Raw genomic sequence first — 26,460 nt, 5'->3', positions numbered from 1 at the left:
GACGAGGGGTGACGTCGCGCTAACGGTCGAAGAGGGAAGGGGAGCTGGTGATTGGGTGAGGTGCTGGCGCTCTGCTGCCCTGCTGGGCTCTGATAGGCCGGAGAAGGAGGCGGGGCGAGCGCGGCCCGCGCGCGCTGTTTTGAGTGCGCGGGCCTAGGGAGGCAGCGGCCTGCGGGGTTGTGTCGGGGGCTATGGCGGCGCCGTGGGAGTTCCACCTGCCCTTCGCCCCCGCCGACCTGCTGCGGGACGGCGGCCCTGGGCGCTATGTGGTGCAGGAGGTACTGCCCGCCTGCGAGCTGCCGCACGCCCTCACAGGTAAGGCCCCTTCATACCCTTCCCGGCCTGGCCCGCTCCCACTGCCGGCTCACGGTCGTGACCGTTTCCCTGTTTCTCCGCAGCTTTCCGGACCGCCTTCCGGGCGCGGGGCGCCCTGGCAGTGCTGCAGCACTTCGACCCTCTCTACAGCTTGCTCCAGTGAGTACAGAGCAACGAGTGCGGAGCCGGGAACACCGGGAGCGGAGTGGTTGGAGGAGGGTGGCAGAGGGGCTGGTGCGCTCGGGCGCTCCCGCCTCTCTCTGGTTGTGTTTACTGGCCGCTCTCATGCGCTGTGCTTGCCCTGCAGCCACTTCCGAACTGTGGGGACTGCTGTCAAGGAGGATGCCCTGGAGCTGATGATGCAGGGTGGGTATCTGTTGTTTCCAGCTGAAGCGGGAGTAATAGAGAGGTTGCTTTCCTTTGGCAGCTCAATGATGATATAAAGGCTAATGTGACTCGACCAGCTGGGTTGCACCTTCAGCCCCTTCCAGTCATACGGGTCTGTAATCTTGGTGGACAATGCAGAGCTGTGCGTGTTCGCTGTAAGGGCAGGCCGACAGAAAATCCCCTTCCCCGTGTCCCTGGAAAATACATCTTTGGGATGCATCAGCTCTGAGTGAGTGTTTCTGTGAGCTGATGGGGGGCTGTGGGGACAGGACAGGACAGTGATCCGAGGTTTGGGTTGCAGGGGGCAGCCCATGTTACAGCTGGTGAGATGTGAGCACACGTCTTTGGTAATCTGATGACTGCTCTAAGTCTCCAAAAGAGAGGACAGCAGAGGGGCCTGGCAAGGAGTGCTCATGACTTTCTGCCTCTCTTCAGTGGTGTCCCATCATTCCAATGAACTTTCTGCCATCTTGGGTGATTCTGGGCTGGGCCATGCAGACCGCACTGCTCACCTCAACACTCTCAAGATGAACTGCTATTTGCTGACTGGCTTGGTGGACGCCTATGAAACGGAAACCTGCAAGAATGGTTTGGTGGTGGTGGATCCTGCTGGGAAGGTAGGTGAGGGGACTGGAGGGGGAAACAAGATGATAAAAGTAGAAAACATGTTAGCTTGCTGAACTCTGTGGTATCTATCAGATGTTATAGCTGGGTTTATTTAAAGATGATGCTGGCTAGAGCAGTGCATAATGTGGAGTACTGGGATTTCTGCGAAACTGTACATGGAAAATGTGTCCAAACATTAGCAATATGTGTCCAAACATTAGCAGGGGCTTAGATGCCTAGGCCTCTCTGTTTCACTCTTCAGTGTTTGGCTCATATTTTGTGTGCCAATAATTTCACAAGTTTTCTTCTGTGGTCAAAGATGACACCAATGGTCAGTTGATGTAGGCATATTAAGTTTCTCATACATCTCACTGTATGTCTCTTAATGCTGTAGAATTTAACAGTCATTTTCTTTTTTGAGGGAAGCAGGATCGCGATGGGTTTTTTCTGTTGTCTAGCTGCTAATGTATCATATTGTGTAATCTCCTTTCTAGAACAAGAAGAACCGTACCAAGATCTCTGGATCCTTGTGGGAAGAGGAGAGGGAACCACTCTTACGGCTGCTCACACAGCTGCTGCAACTGGATCTCCGTCAACTTTGGAGTGGTTTGGTGGTGGAAGAAGAGTTTGTCAGGTATGGGATAGACTGGATGTAGAATCATAGAATAGTTTGGGTCAGAAGGAACCTTTAAAGGTCATTTAGTCCAACCCCCCTGCAGTGAGCAGGAACATCTTCAACTAGATCAGGTTGCTCAGAGCCCCATCCAGCCTGACCTTGAATGTTTCCAGGGATGGGGCATCTACCACCTCTCTGGGCAACCTGTTACACTGTTTCACCACCCTCATAAAAAATTTCTTCCTTCTATGTAGTCTGAATCTACCCTCTTTTAGTTTAAAACCATTACCCCTTGTCCTATCACAACAGATCCTGCCCCCATCTTTCTTTTAAGTCATCTTTAGGTATTGGAAGGCTGCTATAAGGTCTCCCTGGAGCCTTCTCTTTTCAAGGCTGAGCAATCCCAACTCTCTCAGCCTGTCTTCATAGGAGGGGTGCTCTGATCATCTTTGTGGCCCTCCTCTGGACTCGCTCCAACAGGTCCATGTCTTTCTTGTACTGAGGACCCCAGAGCTGGATGCAGTACTCCAGGAGGGTCTCACAAGATCAGAGTAGAAGGGGAGGATCACTCCCCTCGACCTGCTGGTCACACTGCTTTTGATGCAGCCCAGGATACGGTTGGCTTTCTGGGCTGCGAACACACATTGCCAGCTCACGTTGAGCTTTTCATCCACCAGCACCCCCAAGTCCTTCTCCCCAGGGCTGCTCTCAATCCCTTCATCCCCCAGCCTGTATTGATACCCAACCCGTGCGCAGGACCTTGTACTTAGGTTTGTCAAACCTCATGAGGTTCACATGAGCCCACTTCTCAAGCTTGTCCAGGTCCCTCTGGATGGTATCCTGTCCCTCAGGCTTGTCTACCACACCACTCAGCTTGGTGTCATCTGCAAACTTGCTGAGGGTGCACTCAATCCCACTATGTCATTGATGAAGATATTAAACAGTACTGGTCCCAGTACAGACCCCTGAGGACGCCACTCGTCCCTGATCTCCATCTGGACATTGAGCCATTGACCACGACCCTCTGTATGTGACCATCCAACCAACGTAGAGGTGGGATGGGTGACGGTGGTTTTCTGGAAGGGAGGGTTAAATGTTAAATCTGCCAGTGAGGTGATATTAGAGCCCTCTGCAGGGTGCAGATCTCTGGGAAACTGAGGAAACCATCTTGAGGCAGAAGCAACATGTTTAGGAACCACTTCCTTTCCTCATGTAGGCCTCTCAAATTCAGATGTTGTTTGATCACTTTTTTAAGGATACTGGAGAATCTCTCTGATTTGAGAGAAATGTCTGTCTAGCACAGTGTGCTAGAATGATGTTGGTGCAAGTTGTGATACTGAGGTTGACTGTCTCTCCTCTGTGCCTTTAGCTTAATGACAGGAAGCTGCTACCGTATCCTAGAGAATCCAAGTATCGGTCTCCAGAAGTACCGGGCCACAAGAGAGGCTGTGACACATCTGCTTGCTGCAGCTCTGACTCACTATGATCACATGTTCAGTGAGTTCCTGCTCTTCTGCCCTCTTCCTGAAGCCATTCCCAGTTACTTTCCCTGACCTCTTTCTTCCTTCTCACATGCGAAAGGTGCCACGCTGAAGATCACGCAGATGCTGCAGCACTTTGAACATGTAGCCCCAGTGTTTGCGCAGGCTGTGAGCCTCTGGGTCTCAGAGTATGGTCTGAAAAGCCTGGTGGGTGAATTGCTAAGGTGAGAAAAATACCCCAAGGCTTATCCTTCCATCCCTAGCAACTCGAGGCACCCTATTCCTTGTTTCACCTTTCTGTGCAGGGAAATCGGACAGAAATGTCCACAGGATCTGGTTCGTGATGCTTCTGGAATCAAGGGTTATGCCACCTTTATAACTGAACTGGCTGAACAGATTCCAGCTCTGGTGCTATCCAACATGAGTGTTCTCCTGCATCACTTGGATGGGGAGGTACGTTTCCACAGTATTACATGTCTGGAGAAGTGAAGTGGTGGAGGTGCTGCTATCCTGTTTTTCTGTCTGAAAACAGAACCTCTTTCACAGAGATCAAGTTGCCAAAACTTGTCCTTTGGAATAGGTTCTGCCTTTACCTAATAGATGCAAAGGAAACAGAAACCATGACATCTACTGTCTGACTGTCACTCCCAAATATCAGAGAATGGGAGACTGCTCACTGGTCTGATATCCCAGCTGTTGTCCCTTGTTCTTCAGTATTTAATGAATTTGTCATTGTGTTACCTTTTCTTAAACTGCCCTTAAAAGCCATACACGTTTCTCATAGCATTTTTTGGCTTCTGTGGACCTAGCTGGATAGCAGGATTGGATTACTCTGCCTTGCATGCACAGCCATGCTCACCCAAGGTCTTGGAAGGCCCAAACTCTGGGCCATCCTTCCCCTTGGCATAGCAAGTCATGTGGTTTTATCTGTTCCTGGTTCAAAAACTCTTCTTTTTTGCAGAGTTATATGTTGCGAAATGCCATTCTGGCGGCTATGGCAGAAGTGCTGGTGCAGGTGCTGAATGGTGACCAGCTGGAGGAAGCTGCCCGTGGTACTCGGGACCAGTTCCTGAATATGCTGCAGGCCCACATCTGTGATGTCAATGGCTTTGTGCGCAGCCGCGTGCTGCAGCTTTTCACTCGAATCGTTCGGTGCAAGGTACATCTGTGCTGGGGAGTGGCGTTGCCTCAGTCATCCCTCCCTCTGTTGCATTTTCTAAGGGAGTTTCTGCCACCTTGCTCTTTGTTTGCAGAGACTGAAGTTTAACAGAGTAAGGTATTGTCCCTGTATACTGTGGTGTCTGCAATTTCTTTTTCCCAAGAGACCAAAGATCCTGGGGGTGAGGGAGCTGGGGAACAGAAATTAAATGCTACACTTTATTACTGGGACAGACTAGAAGGAAGAGCAGAGCACGCAAGCTCTTTTTGGACATGGGTATGGGAAAACATCACCCTCACTAGGTATACTAAGACTTGACTCGACAGGACTCTGGATATCCTAATCTAAGTTCTTGCTTTCAACAGAGATTGGATCAGAAGATATCCAGAGGTCCCTTCGGACCTAGACTTTTGTATAAATCTATAATCTGTGCCTTTTAGTCCATTAATATGTCTGCAGTAAAATAACTTTTCATGACTCTCTAGGCCTTCTTGATAACTTTGTCTATACTCTCATTGTGTGCTAGGCCCTGCCTTTGACTCAGTTTCACTCTGTGGTATCGCTGGCTGTTGGGCGTCTCAAAGACAAATCTGTGGTAGTAGTTAAAAATGCGATCCAGCTCCTGGCTGCGTTTTTGTCCAACAATCCCTTCTCCTGCAAGGTAATTCTGACTAGCGTGGTGGATATGCTAGACGTCTGTTTGCAGGGTGAATATCTGCAGTGTGCTACAGCCAGGGCAGCAGCCTTTCTGTGTTTTGTGGGAGGGACAACGTAGCCTTTGACTCTGCAGGTGGTTTTCCCAAGTTCAGATCTTGCTTTCTCTGTCTCTTTCCCTGCTTGGTGCAATAGGTAGGTATGCTGAAGGCCAGGGGCGATGTGTTTGATTGTGGAAAAACCTGCAGCAGTTTGATAGGAATACGCTGTGGGGTTTATTTCCTTAAGATCAGAATTAGTCCTTTGGAACATTCTGCACAGAGCTGCAGCTCTTTGTGTTTAGCTGCACCTTCTCCTGAGCTTCTGAGCCTCAGACTGGCAATTTACAGCAGTTCCCATTCTAGGATGATGACCAGAGTCTACTGTTCCAGTTTCCAAAAGCAGGGTTCTGTGAGGGGATTGACAACTTAAAGCAGGGAGTGGAAGAGAAAGGAAGATAAGTAACATATTTCTTCTTCTCTTCCTGGCATCTTCAGTTAAGCTGTACTGACTTGGCCGAGCCGCTGAAGAAGGAGGTGCAAAAGCTGCAAGAAATGAGGGACCGTGACAGATCTACAGCAGGTAACTTCCCTTCCTCTTTCCCCGTACCAGGGCTTATTTATTCTGAAATTTGCTCCCAGGTTATGGTGGCTTTTGTCTCAGATCTTACTCGTGTGAGATGGTGAGGCCAGATGACTGGGGTTAAACTCATAACAGTTTTTCATACTGTGGTGTTATAAAAGGACCATATGAATGTCCATATCTAGATCAACAGTCCATTTAGCTAAACATCCTATTTTCAGGGTAACAACTGAAAATACCTATGAACACCCTCCCAGGTTTCCGTTTTCAACCATTCAGGGACTGCTTGAGCCATAATTTTGGTTAGATACTAATTTAAACTTGATTAGCCTTGGACTTGATGTTGCCCTACAAAACATTAAATAGCAACTGATGGTTCTCTCTTACCTATCAATATATTTTTTTTATTTTTACCCTCAGTGGGTTCTTTTTATGCCAAAGAGTTTTTGTCTATTCTTAACTGCAGTCTGGGTGGGATCAGCAATTGGAATAGCCCAGGGAGGGGAACTAGAATTCCTAAGTTCCAGATGAGTTTCTCTCCCCACTTAGAGTGTCATTTGAATCTGTATTCTTCATTCTCTCTGTTGTTTGGTTTGTTGGGTTTTTTTTAATAGCTCCAGCAATCACCACAGAGGAAGAATGGGAAGCAATGCTGCCTGAAGTTAGGGCTGCCACACAGCAGCTCTTTCAACCACTGCAGGAAGGGGAAGAGGAGGTGCTGGAAGTTGAGGAAACAGTGGAGAATGCATCGGAGCAAATCACTAGGCTGCTGAGGAAGCTGAATTACAAGTAAGAGGGCTCTGTAGTTTGAGAGAGTGTTTTTCCCAAGGAGTATGTCAGTCTCCAGTTCTCTGTTTGAGAAACGTTTGAGCTCCAGGGTAGAGGGATGATTTCCAGTAACATTACTCTGTAGGAAGAGATTGACATGGTGTCTTGGTTTAACCCCGGCTGGCAACTAAGCACCACACAGTGGCTCATTCTCTCCCTCCCAGTGGGATGAGGGAGAGAATCAGAAGGGTAAAAGGGGCCCAAGATGCTGGCAGGAGCTGCTTTTCCAGGTGTTCAGGGCAAAGTTGGATGGTTTCCCTTGTGTTCTGCCCTAAGGGGTTGCTGATGTTCTTCTCTTGGGCTATATCATTGTACAGGAGTGCAGCCCGCCTTACGCAGAAGGCCCTGTGTCGCTTCCAGGGGAAAGAACCCTTCAGTGGCCCTACAGAGGAAAATGAGGAGGCAACAATCCTAGGTGTTCTGAAGAGACTTTACACGGGTAACTATTTCAGATCACTCTGTCTCTTCTCTAAGTCCAAGTTGATGCTAGAGCTAGACCAAAACCCTCTGGAATGCCCTGTCCTTCCTTCTGACCTGTGGGGCTCAGTCTCATAGAGCTGCATCATCTCTGGATCATTCACTCATCTAGTGGCCTGACGTTTTGGCTGGATCACAGCAGTCCTGTTATTTAATTTCTGGTTGGAATAGCTCCATGTTCCCACTAGAAGTGAATTTCTGATGCTTTAACTCACATAATATCTGCTGAGAGGAGCAAAGCCAGTGTTACTCACTCATACCCTTCTGTCCTGTCTGAATTTGTCTGGAGTTCTGCTTCCTGAACAGGTGGTGGCACATAATGCCACCCTAGAGGCCTTGACCAAGGGTCTGCTTCAAGCAAAGTCTGCTTATCTGGGGCTCAAGCCTCTGGGCATATTTTTAAGACTTCACGTGCTTTATCTTTGGTGTTTGTTTCAGAGTAAGATTTTCTAGCCAATCCGCTTGAGCTCATTTCTATCAAAAGGCTACCGTCTAAATAATTTAATCTTCTTAACTTTGTCAACTCTCCACACTTGCACAAACTTTGCTAGAGAGCAGTAGTATTTGCTTCCTTCTTACTCTGCCCTGATTCCCTTTAAGGGCCTCATCCATCTTTGGGGAGCTGTCAAGTTCAGATTAACCCCTTCAGCATTTTAATGGAGTTTAAATGGTTCCAACCGGACCATGCCTTTCTCCACCCCTGTATTAAGTTGGCATTTCTGTGGTGCATCACATTGTAGTACTGGAACTTGTTCTACAGCATGTTGAGATTTTGTCTTTGTAGCTAAGTCTGATGGCAGAATTTGGATTTCTGTGGAAGTCTGGCTCTTGGAAGGTGTCACTGTGGGCTGGAGAGAGAAAGAGAAGGGTTATCCTGAACCATGCCTGTTTCTCTTGTACCTTCAATACTGCTTACAATCAAGTGTTTGTGCTGTGCAGGTTCATGCCCAGGTGAAAACAGTGAGGATCCTCCACGTGGCGACAGTAGTCTTAAGACTCAAGAAGTTGTAGCAGAAGAGCAGCCTCAAACAGAGCTGGTCAAACAGGAGATGTTGGTGCAGTACCTGCAAGATGCTTACAACTTCTCGGTGAAAATCACAGAAGCCCTGAGCCTGATCAGCAAGATGATGTATGAAAACTGTACCTCAGGTATGTGAAATAGCCAGGGGGCCCTTTCTTCCCCAGTCAGCGTTTCCTAGTATTTCCTTTTGCTGAAGAGGAGACGTGGGAGTGCTGGAGCTCCAGGGGAAGGGGAAAAGGTTGGAGAGGCTGCTCTTCACTGAGCAGATGTCACAGGCACTTCCAGGATATTGGAACAGCAAGCACCATCTAAATGGGTGTCAGTCATGAAGAGGTTGTGTTAGGGCGTGAATGAGCTTTTTAGGAATACATCTTTTAAATATCAAGGTTGACAATGTTTTTAAAAGCCAGGTGACCAAAATGACTTAATTTATGGAGGCTCCCCCCATCCTGTGGGAGGGGATGTGTGTTCATCATCTGAGCTGAGGTTCTCCCAAAGTAAGCATGGCCAATGAAGCTGGGTTCCATTACCTGCTCAGTGCCCTGATACAGCTTCAAATGTTATGCTGGCCGGAAGAGGGGAACTGAGCAGCTTGTCTTGTCTGCCTCACCTTTCCTTAAGCTTTATTCCCTAGCTAATAGCGATCTTGATCAACAGGTTCTATGGCCTGGTCCTTTTCAGTACTGTAAAGGTGGTAATGAGTAAGGCCTTTGAGTTAATTCAGCTATTAATATTCAATATTAGAACTACTGTAACCAGTTAGACTCTTTTTTTTTAAGTGCTTATCATGAATCAGCACCCCCGAGCACAGCTCCCTCCTCTCCCATCCTCCCTGGTACATCCACTTGCCAACTACTCCTCCCATAGTTCTGGGGTACACCGCAGTGTCCCAGCTTCATGCAAACACTTCTGAAGCTTCATCTGTATTGAGAACTCATATGTTACCTGTAATAAGCATGTGGGCTTCCCCAGCAAGGTTTGGATGTCATTAGCTGTTTGCTAATGTTTTGTTCACAAAAATGAACTCCTGAGCTCAGTGTCTTTACAAGACACTTGAAGTTCAAGGCCGAGAGGGTGCCCCTCACCTGATACTTAAACACCTGGGGTTTCGTGTTTTGTTTTGGGGTTTTTTTTATATATATATAGCTGCACAGATTTTAGTAACTTTCCACCTCCCTGTTGCCCTATGCTGTAGCATAAGGAAGGCAAGTTGGGTGTCTGGACAGCTAAGACATTTTGAGACATTTTCTCCATTTGGAGACAGTCTGCTGCTGAGTGAGGGGGTGGTCTTAAGGGATGTGTATGCTCAGATTTAGGTTCTTCTAATTAAAGATTTAAGATTTAAATATTTAATTTTATTTTTTTTTCCTATTGCAAATATGTATCTTTTAGTGTGACTGGAGGCAGTGTAAGCATACCAGCTTGTCTGATGGGGGATCTTTATTCAGATTTATAAGTTGGGGCTTATACTGGTTAAACTCCCGCTTGACCAGAGGTCAGACTCTATGAACTGTTCATTGTACAGTCTCTCTAATCATTACTGTGGGTCTCTTGTGAATGTTCTCCAACTTAATGTTTTTTCTTGTCTTATGAGCAGAAGACTGGGCAGTATATTTCAGAACTAATCAAGCTGGAATCAAAGACATTATTCCTTACCTCATTTATACATCAGATAGCTTAGTTCCTCTGGTTACAGCATCACACTGGGACTTACGTGCAGCTGCTCTTGTCCGCTGTAACCACGAGATCTTTTTTTTCCAAAGCTATTGTTTCCCGGAAGAGAATTTTGTTCTTTCTCAGAAGAGCACAGAGGCCATGTCTCCTAAATGTATTATGTTAGATTTAGCTGTAGTAATGTTAACCTGTGTCTATTTCCTCCAGAACATCTACATCTTTGTACTAGTGACCTCATTCTGACTTGAGCTCTCTGTAGACAGTAGCAGTGATCTTAGATGATTATAAGGCTTGCAGTGAGAGCAGTACACCTATGAATTTGTTTTAATGGCCTCACTAATTGAGGACAAGCAAAGAACTGCACTAACACACCTGTTCTCTCTGCAGTGGTGCAGGAAGCCATTGAGTTCTTTGTGACAGTCTCGCAGTTTGGTGTGCCCCAGGCACTGCTTGGAGTCCGCAGGATGCTCCCCCTCATATGGTCAAAAGAGCCTGGTATTAAGGAGGCCGTGCTGAACGCCTACAGGCAGCTCTATCTGAGCCCCAGCGGGGATTCAGAGAGGTATGGGCCTTCCTAATCAGAAGGGGTTTTTTTCCCTCCTCTGTTTCTTCTTTTGGGGATCTGTTGGGAATGGGTTATAGACAGGAAGAGAAATCAAAATTGCCACGCTTCACGCTGAGCTGAAACGTAAGGTTTGTGTCTATTAGTAAAGATGCTTTCTCTTTGAGCTGTTACCAACACTTGTGCAGTTCCAAGATGTTTTCACATATAAGTGAGTATCCTGGTCATCCTATGGGACCTACTGCTGAGCGTCTGCTCTTAGTTTGTCATTGTGTTCAGATGTAGGAAATTTATGCAGCAAAACTCCATGTGGGATCTTATGGAAGGAAAAGCTGAGAATTATTTCAAATAAAACTGGTATCAGGCACTCACACTTAACTTTCTTATAAATTTCACTGTCATACAAAGCACTGCACCAAGATACGTTGTGCCCAAACGATCTGGGTAGGGTCCCTCTGTGATAGGGAACAAGGGATGTCAGTTATGAATGTGCGTCATGTCAGCGGGGTTTTTGATTGGCAACAATGAACTGATTTTTTTGGACGGCTGTTTCAACTCCTTTGGGAGTCAACTGTTGTTATGGGGTCATCCCATGTCTAAGAACCTTGCATACTTTACCCTCTGTGGGAAAAATTGTTGCCCAGTGTCTATTCCCTATGGGTTTCTTATGGCTGTAGTTGCTCATCCTGTTGGGATAGTAAGAGGAATGGTATACGGTGTGGTCTGAAGTAGGAGGTATCTTTCTATTACCAGAGCTCAGGTTTTTTTGCTGACATGTCATGCATGCTGTGACCTTATCTGAGTGTAGGCATTATGCTTCTGATGTAAACAACACATTTGTCAGTGTTTACTGGTTTTCTTGCTGTCAGCTGTGGCCTTGATTTTTTCAATATACACTGTTTCTTTTTCCCTCACCCTATACAAGGTTAGTTATTATTATTATTATTATTTGGGTGTTTCTATTTGTATTTCATTTAGACCAATCTTAAATCTTTTTGTAACAAACTTCCACATGTGGCAGATGAGAGGATGTTAACAGAGTCTTTGTTGTTGATCCTTATTGAGGATTTGGAGGTGGGAGCTGGGTACCACTTAGATGCTTGTGTCTTCCACACTAGAGAGGAGCTGTGTCTTCTCTCTACTGTGGCACTTGCTCGTTTTTCTTACCGCTTGCCGACATGTAAATCCTATTTACTAAGATAAGTGTAATCCCTGGTGAGATGCACCATACCTCACCCTCATTGTCAGGGCAATAAAAAGCACCCACTGCTTCTTATTTCTTCTTGATAGTATTGCTGGGAGATGAGTCTCCTGCAGTTTGAGCTCTGGCCTTATTTGTTCATAGAAAGGTTTCCAGTTCCTTGTGCTGTATGGAAAAGGACTTTGACTTGTGGTTGAGAGCAAATTGGGAAGTGGCTGGCGAGTGCCTCTTGTTGGGTCTTTGAGTACCAGGAGGAGCAGCAGTGCACAAGGCAGTAGACTTTTGAGCCCATGTCATGGCTCATTGGCACTTGAGTGGGGTGACTTGGAGAACTCCAGCGTGCAGAGGGGGAAGTTTTCCTGTCCCTAGGGATCAGCTCTGTTATCTAATAGGTGTCCTCAGCTCTCTGAATAGGAGAGTAATTGTGATAGTTGCTTTTTCTTTACCTTTTAAATTTTTTTAAATTACTTTATTTTTCTTCCTTCAAAGGGCCAGGGCCCAAAGCCTGGTACATTCTCTCTCTCTCATCATGGTGGATGCATCGCTAGGAACGATACAGTGCTTAGAAGAAATAGTGAGTATTGCCTTGCCTTGGTTTGGATTGTATTTGTCATCTTAGACATCAGTTATATTAAAATGGTAGTCATTGCAGTTAATGTCTTTGTTGGTTTGAAGTCTATCCTCCTCTGCCTCTTCCGACTTGTTTTATTGCATTTCTTTTCCAGATCTCAGAGTTTGTGCAGAAAGGTGAAATAAAGCCTGCTGTGATCCAGCTGCTTTGGGAGCGATTCACAGAAAAATCTCAGTGCTCATCGCTAGAACAACGTGCTGCTGTGATGCTGCTGGGGATGATGGCACGGTGAGCCCAAGGGCCTGGTCTAATCCTGTGAGTGGGAGGATGTATGGGGAGTTGATTTCTGTCGAAGAACTGTGCGTGCTGCATCAGCTGACCTTTTATTCTGCAGCTTCAAAAATAGTAACCATGTCATGGAGTAACAAAGCCTGAAATTAAATATAGTTGGTGCTGGGTCCCACCAGCACGGTCTCTGAATGAGTATGACAACGTTGCTTTCTTTGTGTTCTGAATATCCATCCCTTCTCAGACTTTACCGTGTCACAGCTCTGCAGCTTCATCTGTGTTTGGATAAGAACAGCAAGAAGCTGCTGACTAGAGATGTCTGGAGCCTTTAGCATGGAGGGAAATTAATCTGCTTCCCTTTCTGGGGGCAAAGAGTGTAATTTAATTTCCTAAGTTCCCAGCCCAGTAACCCTTTGGCATTTATCTTATCTGGTGATTTCTTCTTGCTCTTTCTACTTCAGGCCCTCATCAGTCAAAAATAGGCCTGCATATAATAATGATCTTAAAATTCTTGGCTCTAGAGTTGGAGCTGTTTCTGGAGCTTGCAGCCAGTTCTGCAATTTGAGTATTAGATATTCCTTCCAAGGTATTTCTACCACCTCATCCCCCTTGCTTGCGGCAGAATTGTAGGCGTCGTTTCAAAATTAATATCCTTCCCTAAAATAATTGGATTTAAAGAAAACTGTAGGTTTCCGGGGTATCCCATGAGATCCTGTGTTGAGACCATGGGTTAGAAATAAGAACAGCATTGCCTTCGTCACAAATCTGCTAAGGGACATGATTTTATTTTTGTCTTATAAATGCCCGTTATAAGCTTTTTAGATGCTCTTTTAAAATAAATTACGTTCTGTTCTTGCCGTCTTCACTCAGTTAATTGTATATTCCTCAGACCAGGCCTGCATAATTCTGCCTTTCAGAGGTAAAAAGGGAGTGAGGTGGTGTTGGTTTGTTTCCTACAGTAGGGGAGGAAGTGTCACACACCACCAGTTCTGAGCTGCTGGACTGTTTGCAACATTTTTCTTTGCCTTACCCTTTTAAGTTTTGCTGCTTTCTGATAAGAAAGAAGAGTCAAGAATCCTCTTTCTTTACAAAGAGACAGTGTGCCTGGGGTTGTTCACTTTGGAGAACCTCATCTCTTAGTGGAGCGTGGATTATACTGGCTTCTGTGGAATATTGCTTGCCGCTCCTGTAGCTATATCTTGAGTCATTGGATGAATTTTTATTTGTTTTCCCCTCTTACTCAAACCACTGCCTTCCACAAGGCACAAGGAGTATTTCTATTGGTTATCCATACTTCAGTAAACTTTCAGCAGCAACTGAAATATCATCTCCCATCCCTTCCATTCCACAGAGGGAAGCCAGAGATCATAGGTAGCAACCTGGACATTTTGGTGACAGTAGGGCTGTCTGAGAAGGTATGTGAAGACTATCGCCTGGCTCAAGAAGTATGCAATGCGATCTCCAAACTTGCCAGTAACCCTAAGGTAAGACTCTTAGCTTGTTCTTGAGGTTATCCAGAAACCAGCTGAGTTATCGGGAAATAGTTTGTATTGAGAAGGGAGAGAAATGATTAAGTTTTTACTGATTTTGAAACTAAGTAGGTTGAGACCATTCAGCAGCACTGTCTGGAAAGATTAGCACACATCAGTGAACACGTAATAAAAGAATTTTCATTAGGCAACAGGCTGAATTCAATTAGTAAAGAGTTCAGTGCACAAGAAAATCTGTTTTTCTTTCAATTCTCTTCCTCAGACTCCCAGTTCTAAGCTGATTTGTGTTTCTTCAGCCATGAAGCCTTTCCTCTACTGATGTTTTCTGGTGGTATGATTCTTTTGCCCTCCCTATTAATTGATATTTGGGAGTTGTCAGCTGTACAGCTGAATACAAAACATGAAACGTTTTCAAACTTGCCCATGTTGTACTTTTCATGATGGTTGATGGCTGCTTTGTCTGGGGAACAATTTATACTTTTTTTTTTTCCATGCACTCAGAAAAAAACCCCCACCTCTTTGTTTTTTTGACTTAGGCATTTAGTGCATTTTGGTTCAGGAGTTCCAGCATAAAAGCAGCCCTCCTTCACACAGCACCGTCATTCTGCATTGGCCCCTTCTGCTGGGGATGTTACTGCAGGGTCTTCGTGAATTAATGTGTAATTAAATGTTCTGAAGATGGTTGTAATTCAATTTTAGTTTGACTGAACTCTGCAGTTGAGTTTGTATGTGAGAAGGGACACTGAACTGCAGATACTTGAATGACTGTGGTAGCTCTTCCTTCCCCTCCTCCCCACAACCAGAAATTGAGCACATAGAGTAGGATTGTAGTGAATTGAGAAATTTTGTTTCCAGCTACGGAAAGCTGGTAAATGCTCAAGCAGTAGCTTGTTTTGGTCAAGTATATCCTGATCAGGCAGCCACAGATGTGCTGGGATATCTCAGGCATCATCATATTTTTTTTTAGTAGTTATCTGGGTTACCTTATTCCCAACCTAAAATGTGGTGGGACTGATACAGAGCATATGCAACAGCTTAAGTGTGAGGTGGTGTTGGATCCAGAGCTATCCTCTGTCATTTCTACTGATGATATTTTGCCTTTAAACAAAACCTCACGGTTCTGGAGTACCCATAGGCAAGGGCATCTAGTTGACTACTATTGATAACTCTGGAAATGCTCTAAAGGCCTCCCTCTTCATTCATTGTGGAATGAGTTAATAATACCAGATTTAAAAAGAGTCATTTTGAGATTTCAAAAGTTAATTTGATTTAAGGTGAAATAGTGGAACTGTCTGGGTTGGCCTGGGATCCTCATTTGGCCAAGTTTTAAATCCACCCAGTGCTGTCACCATGCCTTCAGAAGTGACAGTAATGTCCTTGCTGTGTGTTTAGTTGCAGAGCAGTACTGGATGTCCCTGCTTTGGGACATAGCATGGGTTTGACCAGCATTGTGCACATAGCAAAGTTAAGTACCAGGAAGGGCATGCGGGGATTGCTTATGTGCGAAGAGTAACTCATCTGTTCTCTCTGCAGCCAGCACTGGAAAAGAACAACACGCCTTTTCGACTGCCACAGGACCACATGCTCTTTGGGTGCCTGAGTGAGACTGTGAGTAAAGGTGAGCTCAAGTCAGCAGTAGGTTTGGAGGAGATGGAGTTGGGCTGTGAGACAGCCTGTGGTGATGCTGGTGTGTGTGGTACATGGCTCCCTCTTCTCATCAGGCTTTGTCCAGCCAAGTGGTCACTGGATCCCCTTCATGGAGGCAGCGGTAATGCTCATCTACCAGCTAGCAGAAGGACCAGAGGAGATATGTGCTCACATCCTGCAGATGTGCAGTCAGCAGGTGCTGGACAAGCTGCAGGAGGCTGATGGGCAGAAAGCTGGTGAGGAAGAAAGCTGGCAAAGGAAATCTGTACCTGTGATTTCTAGTGCTGCGATTGGGTGGCCTAGAGCAACTGCAGGAGGAGAACAGAGTTGAGGGGCTAGTGGAAGTGTTGGCGTGGAAGGGTGCAAGTGCTGTGAAGGAGTCTGTGAAGTGTGGAGATGGGTTATACAGTGAGACTGGGCAGTAACTAATGGGGGAAGAGGTCTAGATCAACACTGAACCATAGTAATTTTTCTCCACTAGATGCAGGGGTTTCTCCCAGCAGAGTCTCTGATGGTGCTACCAGTCTCCCCACATTCCTGCTGATGCACCTGGTGTCCCTTGTGGGACAGGTGGCACTGCAGCAGGTAGCATATTTGGAAGTGTCAGTGAGTGCTGAGCTACGCAGACGCCGCATCCTCAGAGAGGAGGAGAAAACCAAGAAGCATTCTGACAGCAGTGCGAAGAAGCAGAGACCCCAGGTGAGAACTGAGCATTTTTTTCCTGTGGAAAGCTCTTCAAGTGTCCCACTTACTGCCACAGCAAACTTCTGGAAAATGCACTCCTGAGGATGCATGAGGTCCAGGGTAATGCGCACTTTGGGAATAGAAATAGACGTGTGTTGGTCAGCATTGACAGGGAGAGCTGAGGTCCTTGAATGACCCTGTTCAATAAAATTCTCACTCTTCTTGAGTTTTGGACAGGCAGAGGGGAGGGAACGAAGGGTGATGTCCTGGCCATGCTTATCTTCCTGCTTCAGGCAAACATTTCCTTTCCACTCATCGCCTCCTTTTTTACCAGTGCAATCTTTAGCAATTGCTGCTAGTGGTGAAGAACACCCATTTGTGTCCTGAGTTTTGCAAAATGGCTTCTGGAACTTTTGGTCCATAGGGCTTGAGGGTCCTGTCCTCTCTCAGATAATAATGATGAAAGTTTAATAGTAACCTTCTTAATGGGATCTATATGATAGAAATACCCTGTTTGGTTAGATCTACCTCAGAACGTTTTCCAGAGTGTGGTGAGGCTGACTTTCTTGGGAAAGAATTGAGAAAAAAGTTGTGTGCCCCTAGGTATCCAGTCTCTATTAGATGCCTGTGCTGCTATGTCCAGAGACATCTGTAGTTCATTTCCTCATCCACCCTGCTTATCAGTGTCACTACCATTTCCCACACAGGAGGAGGTTACTATGAGATTTTCCAAGAAGCAGCAGTTGGATGCAGATTTGGTCTCCGTGCAATGCCCACGTCTCTCTTCTTCCCTTGTGTTGCTTTTGCCTTGCTATAAGGTTTCCCATAATCTCACTCACAAGACCAGCAATTCAGAGGCTGCTTTGAACTTCTTGCTTTTAGGATTCACTTGTCTCTTAAGTTGTGTTGGACTTGGGCATTGATGGCAGATGTGTCCTGTGTCTCAGCTTAGTAGCTTAGGCTTTCTTTTCATTGGTGTTCTGTGGCACGTGGACTGGCAAATCCTGGACTACCCTTCACAGCTTCATCCAGTTCTCAGGGAAAAGTGGGTTATAAAACTGTCAGTCTGTTGTTCTCAACTCTAGTCATGCTGCTGGTAACATATGTGTACCTCTTGCCCGAGAGAAGAGCACTTTGTGAAGGGTTATTGTTGCCGTTCGTCTTTTTCACAGTCTTCCTCTCTGCACAGAGCACAGGAAATGAGACCACTATGGAGGAAGAGCTGGGCCTCGTGGGAGCCTCAGCTGATGACACCGAGGCTGAGCTCATCCGCAGTATTTGTGAGACAGAACTTCTAGATGGTAAGCGTGGCTGCCATCAAGGAGCGCTCGGCTCCATCTGCCTGTGTAAAAGAACAGGTACGGTGGGTAACAGATGCAGAAGGAGGAAAGCTGTTTCCTTCAGAAGGAAACACTCATTTTTGTCCAATGTCAGTTTCTATGTAGGCTTTGCTCTGCCTCTCTGGAGGTGGTTTTTCAACAGTGAGAGTGAGTCAACCAGTTTCTGTAGTCTGCAGGAGTTCTGGGATAAATTGAGTAACTCTTCTTAAAGGGGGATGCACAAATAGTGCTCTCATGCTTGCAGTCTTTATCCCCACTCTCTAGGGAAGCACCTGTTCTCTGCCTTTGTTCCACTGGTGCTCAAGATCTGCAACAACCCTGGGCTCTACAGTGATTCGGCACTCTCGGCTGCTGCAGCCCTGACTCTTGGCAAAGTCTGCATGATCAGGTAATACCTAGCTGTGCTGGTGTTCTCTTCCCAGCCTTCCTAGTACTAACGCACAAGCAAACATTGCAACTCCTTTCCCATGGAGAGAGCAAACGCAAAAAAGCATTCATAGATTTTGGGTTGTTGTTTTTTGTGGATGGTTTTTGTTTGGTTATTTTGTGTCTCACTGCTCTGAGATATGGAATTTTGGTATCTATGTCTTCTTTTCTGTACCCTATCTCATCAGCTCTGAGTTCTGTGACTCCCACTTGCGTCTGCTCTTCACTATGATGGAGAAGTCCACTCTGCCCGGTGTGAGATCCAACCTCATTATTGCAGCAGGAGATCTGGCCATCCGTTTCCCCAACCTGGTGGAGCCTTGGACATCACATCTGTATGCCAGGTAATGCTACGCTCGTTGCTGGGAGACCACAAGTGATGAGAACTCTGTGGAAGGGTGACACTGGACCTCCGGAAGGTGAGAATGACCCGGGAAAACAAATTTGAAGGTGTCAGTGTAGGCAGATAACAGACCTGGGCTGTGGAGTAGGCTGTCATGGGTATCAGTAACTTAGACATACTCAGCTGCTGTCTGTGGTAACTATATACTTCTGTCAGGTTGCGGGACCCCTGCCCAAGCGTGAGGCAGACGGCTGGACTGGTGATGACTCACCTCATCCTCAAAGACATGGTAAAAGTGAAGGGCCAAGTGAGCGAAATGGCAACTCTGCTTGTAGACCCAGAGGAGGCAATCATGGGAGTGGCTCAGAACTTTTTCAGTGAACTCTCCAACAAGGCAAGTGGATGCTCAGGGACCTTAGCTCACAAGAGTAGGGAAGGGCTGGTGGAGGCCGGGTCAACGACACAAGAGTTGAGTCCTAGAGAAGATGTGGAGCAACTGTCTCTCCCTCTTTGTTGCCTAAATGAGGGTAGATAAAAGAAATTTTGCGACATGGGGTTTATTTCAACCCTGATGCTGCTGAATTTGACCTCATCCATTCACATTGGAAAGCAGGCTCCAAACCAGTGCAGTGATACTGGGGCTTTACTATCTTGGCTTGCTCTGTTAAAAGCAGAGCTGGCCACCTGACTGCACTATCTGCAGCGTCTATGATAAAACCATGAAAAAGCAGTGGGAAGAGGAACCTGGATTGGGCCTCTTCAGGCAAGATGGGATGCAGTTCCTTGAGCTGAACTGCTGTGTCAGTTTCCTTTATCAGGAAGCTTTTGTGTGGGGTTGTGACAAGGTTGGAAAGCAAAGAAACTGCATCCAAGTCTGCTAAAGAGCAGATCTGTTGCAAACCAAGGGTTGCAGTTGTTGTTATCTTGTTGGTTGGTTGGGTTTTCCCCTCTTAGCTTCAGCCAAGTAGTCCTGGATAGGTTTGGCTGGCTGTGTACAGCTCGTTTCAAAAAGCTGATGTTTTCAGTCAGTAGATTTGAGGTGGGGAGAAAGAAGGTAATTCTAAGTGGGCAGCTTATTTGGCTTGACTTGAGCTGTTCTTCATAATTGTGTATCTCATGTAGAACCTTGTATTCTGCACAGGGTAATGCCATCTATAACCTGCTTCCAGACATAATCAGTCGTCTCTCAGATCCTAACTGTGGCGTAGAGGAGGAATCCTTCCACATTATCATGAGGTATTCTGGTGTTCAAGAAATTTTTTTTGACCAGGACTACGTTCATGCAAAGGAGGTGCCAGATCCAGGGAAGAGAAATGACAGTGACATATACAAAATGCTTTTTCAGTTCTCCTTGATCGGACTCTTTCAGTCTGTATCTGAAATGGAGTCATGCTGAGGGGAATCAGTTCTAAAGCCACATAGCTGGGGGTGAGCAGAGACTCCACAAAGAGTTTCTGCTAGCTCATCCAAAATTACTTTCCCTCTAGAAAAGGAAAACAGTTGGGTTTATGCATGGGAATGTGGGTGTGCAATATTAGGAGAACACAACAGATTTTAAAGACTTTGCTGCCTTTGTCATTTTGGTGGCCTACTGGACTTTTGTAAGCGATTTTAGTTAAGCTGTAGTTAAGGTAACAGATTTGGGGTTTGGGGTTTTTTTTGGTCCCCAAGAATGCTTTACTCCATAGCAGAGAGACATATTGGAATATTTCAGTCTGAGGGTATTGGTTGCTCATAGACAGCACAAAGAATGTCTTTAGTGGTAAATTACAGAAATTTTCCTCTTGTATCTGAAACTTAACCACATGAGGGTTTTTCTGAGCTGCCTGAATTGATGTGAATTACAGAGGGGAGTGTTGGACAAAAACAAAAGTATTGCTGTTGCTGAAGAGAACAACAATAAAATCTCCAGTGATTTTTTTTTTTCCAACTAGTCTTTCTGTCCACAAGACTCCAGTGCATTTAGGAAGAGGGATGGAATTTTGGACAGGTAGGAATTGCAAGGCACAGAAAAGGTCTATTAGTGAGGCTGAAATTGAGACTGAAAATAATTTATGGCTGCAAAAATATATGGATGTTTTGCTTCAGCTTTCAGTAAGGAGAGTAATATGAAATAATAGGAAATACAGCATCTGGCTACTGATAGTATATGTAGAAAGGGAAGTTTGTGTCTAAAGTGGAAGCAAGCCATCACAGAGAAACAAGGCATGTATAAAAAGAATGGGACATAATTCTGGAGTTTTTACTACAATTTTTAATAACTGTCAAACTGGAGGTGTTGCCACATACCTAGAGAATAAGCATAGCACCTGCATTAAAGCGTGGTTAGTGTGGTTAAGACAGCTATAGATGGACTTTTCTAACTTACAGCAACATACAGGAAGAGAACTGGAGGTGCCTGGCAAATAAGAGAAAATGCAGTATTGATTTTAACAAAGTAGACGGATATCAAATTAGTCTAAAGCTAATTAATTTTAAAGAAGACTTGATCATCAGTTAGCACACCACATCATATCCCTTAAATGGGGAAAAAAGGGAATAATTGTTGAAACTGAACCATTTTCTCATATGACATGCTTACATCGTGGAGAGGATCTGGTTTAACTCAGAAAGCATGGTGGACAAAAGCACAGGCTAGGAAGGAAGCACTGTGTCTTATGCTCCAGGGATACCTGCCAGACTGGAGAATAGAAAAATGTAAAAAAGATAAGGATAGTGGGGGGGAGCATCACTGTTAAGGGACTAACCTGTGCACAATGAAAGGGTTTACAGTAATAACTGAGGTGAAAACTAGCAGAACAGTGTAAGGTTGAATGTTTAGAAATTGTTTAACCTCTGCTGTAAAGCTATGGCTAAGTTAAAGATGCATTCCACTTGCTATTTTAGCAGTCAGGTTATTTCTGTTTATGTGTAGGGAAGCATTGGTAGTGCTGGTGAGACCTTGGCTGGAATGCCACCACGGTTCTGGTCACTTGAAGTTAAAAAAAGATGAACTGATGCTGGAACAGATGCAAAGGGAGGACTGTTGAGGATACAGTCTTTTATCTTAGAAAAGAAGCTTGGTGTGGTGGTTGTAGACATAACAAAAGACCAAACAAGGATGTGCTTAGAGCAGTTATATCAAGGTCAGTGGCAACCTGACTGAGCTTAAGTTAGCAGAAACGTTGGTTCAAGAAAAAGGGAGGAAGGGAGGCTAGCAGGACCACCTTAATAAATACAAGTTATTCAGTGATATCTATGAGGACATCATGCAAAATGCAGATGTACTTAACTGTGCTAATGTCCATGCCTCTCTCTTCCTCAAGAAGCGAAGAAAAATGTGGGATCAGGTTAGCATTTAAGTTCTGTTGGGCTTTATTCCCCCTTCAGTGCAAAGTAACGCTCACTTTCGCATTGATCCAAAATACAGCAACACACCTTCAGCAAACTGATAATGAAAAAAAATCACAGGAACTGTTTTGAGGGGAATAAAAAATACTGCATGCCTCCCTTCTCCCCTCAAGGTCTGCTTGTCAGACATAGTAGTCTGCCAGAGTAACTTGTGAAGTGAGGAGATAGTCTGGAGGTGTTGTATGCTCTTAAAACTGGATGGAAGGAGCTGATCAGAAGTTGACACTGCAGCTTTCTCAGCTTCCCTCTTACCTCAGACCCTGCACAGATATTAGCACTTCTCACTCCAGACCTGCAAGGATCTTTGCTTTAGCTGGATTTCTTAGTTTCACCCTAGGCAGGTGCTATTATGCAAACATGCAGTTTGAATTATATGTTATGTCATAGCAGCTGTCCCCCAACAGGGACTGTGATTACTGTTTGAAATTACATATATGCTTATAGATCCTCCTGAACCAAGTCTGAGGCATGCAGAGCTCTCTTGTCTCCTTTTGAAGGACCACCGAGCTGATCGCTGGATAGGATAGCTGCAAGCATCCCATGGTGTAGGCAGAAATGGGGTTTCCTCTCTGGGCTCTCAACTTTGCCCTTTTGGTTTTTTTCCTTTGCAGACATCTCTTCTCATATATTACAAAAGACAAACAGACAGAGAGCTTGGTGGAGAAACTTTGTCAGCGGTTCCGGACTGCCAGGTGGGTTGTAATCCTAATTTTCCTGACAAGCAGGTCTGCTTCTGAGGAATTGTTACAAGAAGCTAGCTTGGTTTTAACAGGTTCACATCATGTTCTTCACATGGCAAAGTGACAAATGCTGACATAACTTGGATTATGTCCCTCTTTCTTTCTTTTTCTATCTTCCTCCTAAAAATACATGAATAGATATAAATTAAGGCTTCTGGTCTTGTTACATTGCAATGGCCCCTCTCCCTTTCCTCCTTTCTTAGGGAAAAGGTTTGTGACAATTTAGATCTGCATTACAGCTGAGCAAGGAGATGCCTCACATGATTTTTACGCACATTTGTGGTCCTTCTTCACAGGCTATTTATTCCCTTGCATCTTGGCTAAGAAATCAGTGTGCTCAATTGAGAAGTTGGGATCTCCCCAGCAGTCCTGCCTGGGGTGATCTCACCTACCTAGTTGCCTCGTTCTGTGTGCATGGGCTGCGCAGTACTAACTCTATGCCTGGGACTCCGTTTTCTTATTTGAGGGCTTGTGCCACTGTACATTTATGTCTTTGCTCTGTCTGCAAGGTGTACCTGCCTTGCTCATGGTGCTGATTATGGAGTATATATTGCCGGGCCCATCCCATGAATCTGGGATATCATTTTGCTTCCTGGCTTTTGGGGTTTTTTGTTGTTGCTCCTTTTCCCAAGCTGTAACTCCACTGACACAGATGTACTTTTTTTTTTTAATATCCAAGAAGATAATAGAAATTTACCTGCCTCATTCATGTACTTTCAGTGGTATCTTCATTGTTACCTTCCACTGAATTTGGTGCACCCTGCCTTCCTCCATTCCTGTGGTTTTCCTTCTCCATTGTTGTGGCTTTGCCCTTGAGGTTTAAGCTGTGTCTGCTTATCTTGGCCATTTGTACACAGTGCCTGGGCATGTGACCTGCTCAGCTGCCTTGGGGAGTTGCATATTCCCCAGAAATATTTGGATTTTGTTTCCTGAGCTGGAGCAGAGAGTGGCTTCTCTCTCCAAAATTTGCCTCCCAGGAACACTGGTGAGCTTTTCACACCACATTTGTAAAGAACCATCTGTGTGTAAGCCATGTGTAGCCTTTACTAAAATGCCCTAATATTTCTGTACAGCAAAGGTGATCAGTTTTGCTCTAGCATTACTGCTAGTGTGCATTAGACTCTCACTCCAGGCTAAAAGAGGAGCTTATCAGAAAAGATTTTGCAGCCACCATCACCCTCCTCAGCATTTCTGGAGCTCTAAACACAGCAACATGCCAAGTATCATTCAGACTTTAGACGTGGAAACACCTGGATGCTGCAGCTTTGTTTTCTATCTGTCTGGGCTTTAGGCCTAACTTTTTTTCCTCCCATTCCATCACAGAGAGCTACATTAAGGATGTTAGTGTGCTGGAGGGGGTGCTTCTCCCCCCCCCAGCTTTTGAACTTTTGCTAGAATTTGAATGTAGTGCTTCTTTGAAACAGCAGTTGGTTTTATTCATTTTTTATCTTAATGAAAATGGCTTTCCTTATGTAACTGGCCAGGAAAGAGAGAGAACATCAGATAAAGCTTCTCAAACGTGCAAAAATGAGCAGCCATGGGGTTTTTATTATTTGGTTGAAATAAGGCCCTTCAAGAAGAGTCGTCACCTCACTGAGTGTAATATTGCCAGCTAGGAGGAAAAAACTTCTGATGCTTTTTTAAACAAGCGACTGTTCTTTAACAGTGAAGCCTTCACGTTTGTCTGACAGACACTAACTCAGTGTCTTTGATGGAATACAGTGGTGGTGGTGAAGCGGTTGGTATGGCACGGCACTCTGTAACTGACCTGTAACAGAACAACCTGAATCTCACGTTCTGCAGGGCAGAAGCACCTGCAGGAAACTCTCTGTCCTCATGTGCTATACTTCTAGGTAGGATGTGCTCCTCCTTACATACTCCTTTTTGTAAGAGCTAAGGGCAATCTTTTTGTCTTTCCCAGAACTGAACGTCAATATCGGGATCTGTCCTACTGCCTTACTCTGCTTCCCATCTCGGAACGGGGCCTTCATAAGCTGCAGGACAACTTTGACTGCTTTGCAGACAAGCTCCAAGATCCAGCTGTCTACAGTTGTTTCCAAACTGTGCTGGCTCGATTCCGCAGAGCAGGCGGCAAACCTGAGACTAAAGTAAGGATGGGGGGCAAGTATCCAGGCCAGGAAAAAGATTACTTTTTACACACACACAGAGTGATTGGAAAGCCCTGCAGTTCTCTGTATTAAGCAGGTTACTCCAACAGTTTATCAGAGAACCTGATGGCAGTTCTGTTATGGATGTAATATTTCTCTCCCCTCCACCTTCTCTTTTTTTTTTTTTTTTTAAGTTTTGTTTTGTTTTGTTTTTCCCCACTCTGTTCCGTCTCCATCAGGCGCTGGCTGAAGAGCTGGAGCAGAAGCTGTCTGCCTCCCATAACCAAGGGCTGGATTCGGCAGAGACATGCCAGGAAGGTAGTGAAACTCCAATGCCAGAGCCAGCCAAGCAGAAACAAAAAGCAAGTATGTTCCTCTTGTGAGACTGCAGCCTTTCCCCAATCCTGCAGTCCAACAGAGACACCTAGGGACTCTTCCTCACCCTCACAGACAGAATGGCTGCTACCTTTGCCTTTTTTTATTGTTGGTTTTAAATGTGTTTGGTTTTTTTTCTTGGCAGGTTCACGCCGCCAGCCCCTGAGCACGGCCAACAGGGATGAAGATTTTGTAACACCCCAGCCTCGCACCCTCCGAAACCATAAGCATGTCCAAAAGGGCCGTCCATCCAAAAAAGCTATAATCACCTTCTCCAGCGATGAGGAGAACAGCTCTGAGGATGGTAAGGCATTGTACATGTATGCTCAAAAGGTGAAAGTGGAGAAAGACTATAGATTGGGCCCATCAGGGATGTTTCTTTGGTAATAGGCAGAAGGTGTGTAGGGCTTCAAAGCACTGCTTAGCTTGCCTGTAGATTTTTCTGTTTGAGGTGGTGGAGTGCTGGTTATTGACACATTTTACTCTTTTAGAGTTGTCGGCAGAATTAAAAGAGGATGAAACCCCTACCAAAACAACTCCCATCACCAGATCTTCAGCCCGCCGGCTGCGCTGAGGGAACCATCTGCCACTATCTTTAACTAAAAATAAAACTCATTTTATGTAGCAGTCGTCTTCTCTTGTCTGAACTACCCCATAACATGAGAGTGCTTTAAATGAGGACAAAATGGAAGTTACACACCATGCTAAAGCAATTCCAAGCCTGTCTTTTGATATCTCCACAAAGAAGGGCAGTGGTGAACATAGCTGCCACGTTGACTGTTTTTTGCCCTGGCTTTGCAGATGAAAGCAATCTGTTCTCATTTAAAAAAAAAAAAAAATCTTTGAAAGTCTTCTTAGAAAGAGCCAAACTAACCACTGAGTACAAAATGCTCATTCCCTTCCCCTTTCGTACGTGGTTATGAGTACACCAGTCAGCTTCTCTTAACAAAGGACCGATATGATCTTGCTAGGTTTAGGCCATTTTATGTTTGATCCTTTTTGAAGCTCTTGCCTGCAAAGCCCAGCAGGGCTTTGAGGGGAAGTTACCTGCATCTTTTTCTTGTACAGATGATCTCAAAGAAGAGTTGAGTGGATTTAGACGGAAAAGGGGAGAAAGGCTTAGACTATTAGCTAGAGTGCTTCAACAGAGAATATGCAAAGTAAGTAAGAAAAAAATGCAACTTCTAAAAGTTTGGTTTTTTTTTTAAAAAAGGAAACAAACAAAAATAACAAGAACAAATTTTGTTTCAAGTAAGACTGGCACTTAAGCTCTTTCCTTCCAGGAATGCCACATCAGTGTTCATATCAGTCCTGGCACTCCTTGGATGGCCATGTGAACATGAAGTGCCCTAAATTTGAATTTGTGTTAATCACACAACCAACCTTTAACCTCCTATCTCACAGGCAAATTGGCATTTGTCCCAGAGCCATTAGTACAGAATTATTTCCTCCTACC

General features: G+C 45.2%; 1 protein-coding gene and 1 non-coding gene across 3 annotated transcripts; both read left to right on the top strand.

Moving 5' to 3' along the window:
- The first annotated feature begins 102 nt into the window (after positions 1-102).
- NCAPD2 (non-SMC condensin I complex subunit D2) lies at positions 103-25,628 on the top strand. 2 transcript variants are annotated; one of them, XM_075763999.1, is made up of 31 exons: positions 103-315; positions 399-474; positions 623-681; positions 1,138-1,319; positions 1,803-1,942; positions 3,294-3,421; positions 3,506-3,629; positions 3,711-3,858; positions 4,367-4,564; positions 5,091-5,225; positions 5,755-5,839; positions 6,454-6,628; positions 6,985-7,106; positions 8,084-8,293; positions 10,227-10,401; positions 12,092-12,176; positions 12,328-12,461; positions 13,813-13,945; positions 15,485-15,569; positions 15,673-15,834; positions 16,080-16,297; positions 17,472-17,583; positions 17,887-18,010; positions 18,237-18,392; positions 18,608-18,785; positions 19,533-19,627; positions 22,393-22,473; positions 24,443-24,629; positions 24,869-24,995; positions 25,150-25,308; positions 25,496-25,628. In XM_075763999.1, the coding sequence occupies exons 1-31, from the start codon at positions 192-194 to the stop codon at positions 25,576-25,578; spliced, it is 4,200 nt and encodes a 1,399-aa protein (XP_075620114.1). In that variant the 5' UTR covers positions 103-191; the 3' UTR covers positions 25,579-25,628. The 2 variants fall into 2 exon arrangements, with proteins under 2 accessions (XP_075620114.1, XP_075620123.1); XM_075764008.1 differs by lacking the exons at positions 3,294-3,421; positions 3,506-3,629.
- On the top strand, positions 742-1,063 carry LOC142600230 (small nucleolar RNA U85). Its single transcript, XR_012833670.1, has one exon. It is a non-coding gene; the product is annotated as a small nucleolar RNA U85 (small nucleolar RNA).
- Positions 25,629-26,460: the final 832 nt, after the last annotated feature.

This window comes from Balearica regulorum, chromosome 1, assembly GCF_011004875.1.
Source record: "Balearica regulorum gibbericeps isolate bBalReg1 chromosome 1, bBalReg1.pri, whole genome shotgun sequence".
Classification (NCBI taxonomy): Eukaryota; Metazoa; Chordata; class Aves; order Gruiformes; family Gruidae; genus Balearica; species Balearica regulorum.
Note: the sequence above shows the minus strand (reverse complement) of the source record. Positions and strands in the feature narration are given on the sequence as shown.

Excerpts from the sequence above, each read along its gene's own strand:
- NCAPD2 (XM_075763999.1), top strand. The coding sequence starts at position 192 with ATGGCGGCGCCGTGGGAGTTCCACCTGCCCTTCGCCCCCGCCGACCTG. Across the intron at positions 3,859-4,366 it reads TGCATCACTTGGATGGGGAG|AGTTATATGTTGCGAAATGC; the intron begins GTACGTTTCCAC and ends TCTTTTTTGCAG. Across the intron at positions 5,840-6,453 it reads CCGTGACAGATCTACAGCAG|CTCCAGCAATCACCACAGAG; the intron begins GTAACTTCCCTT and ends TTTTTTTAATAG.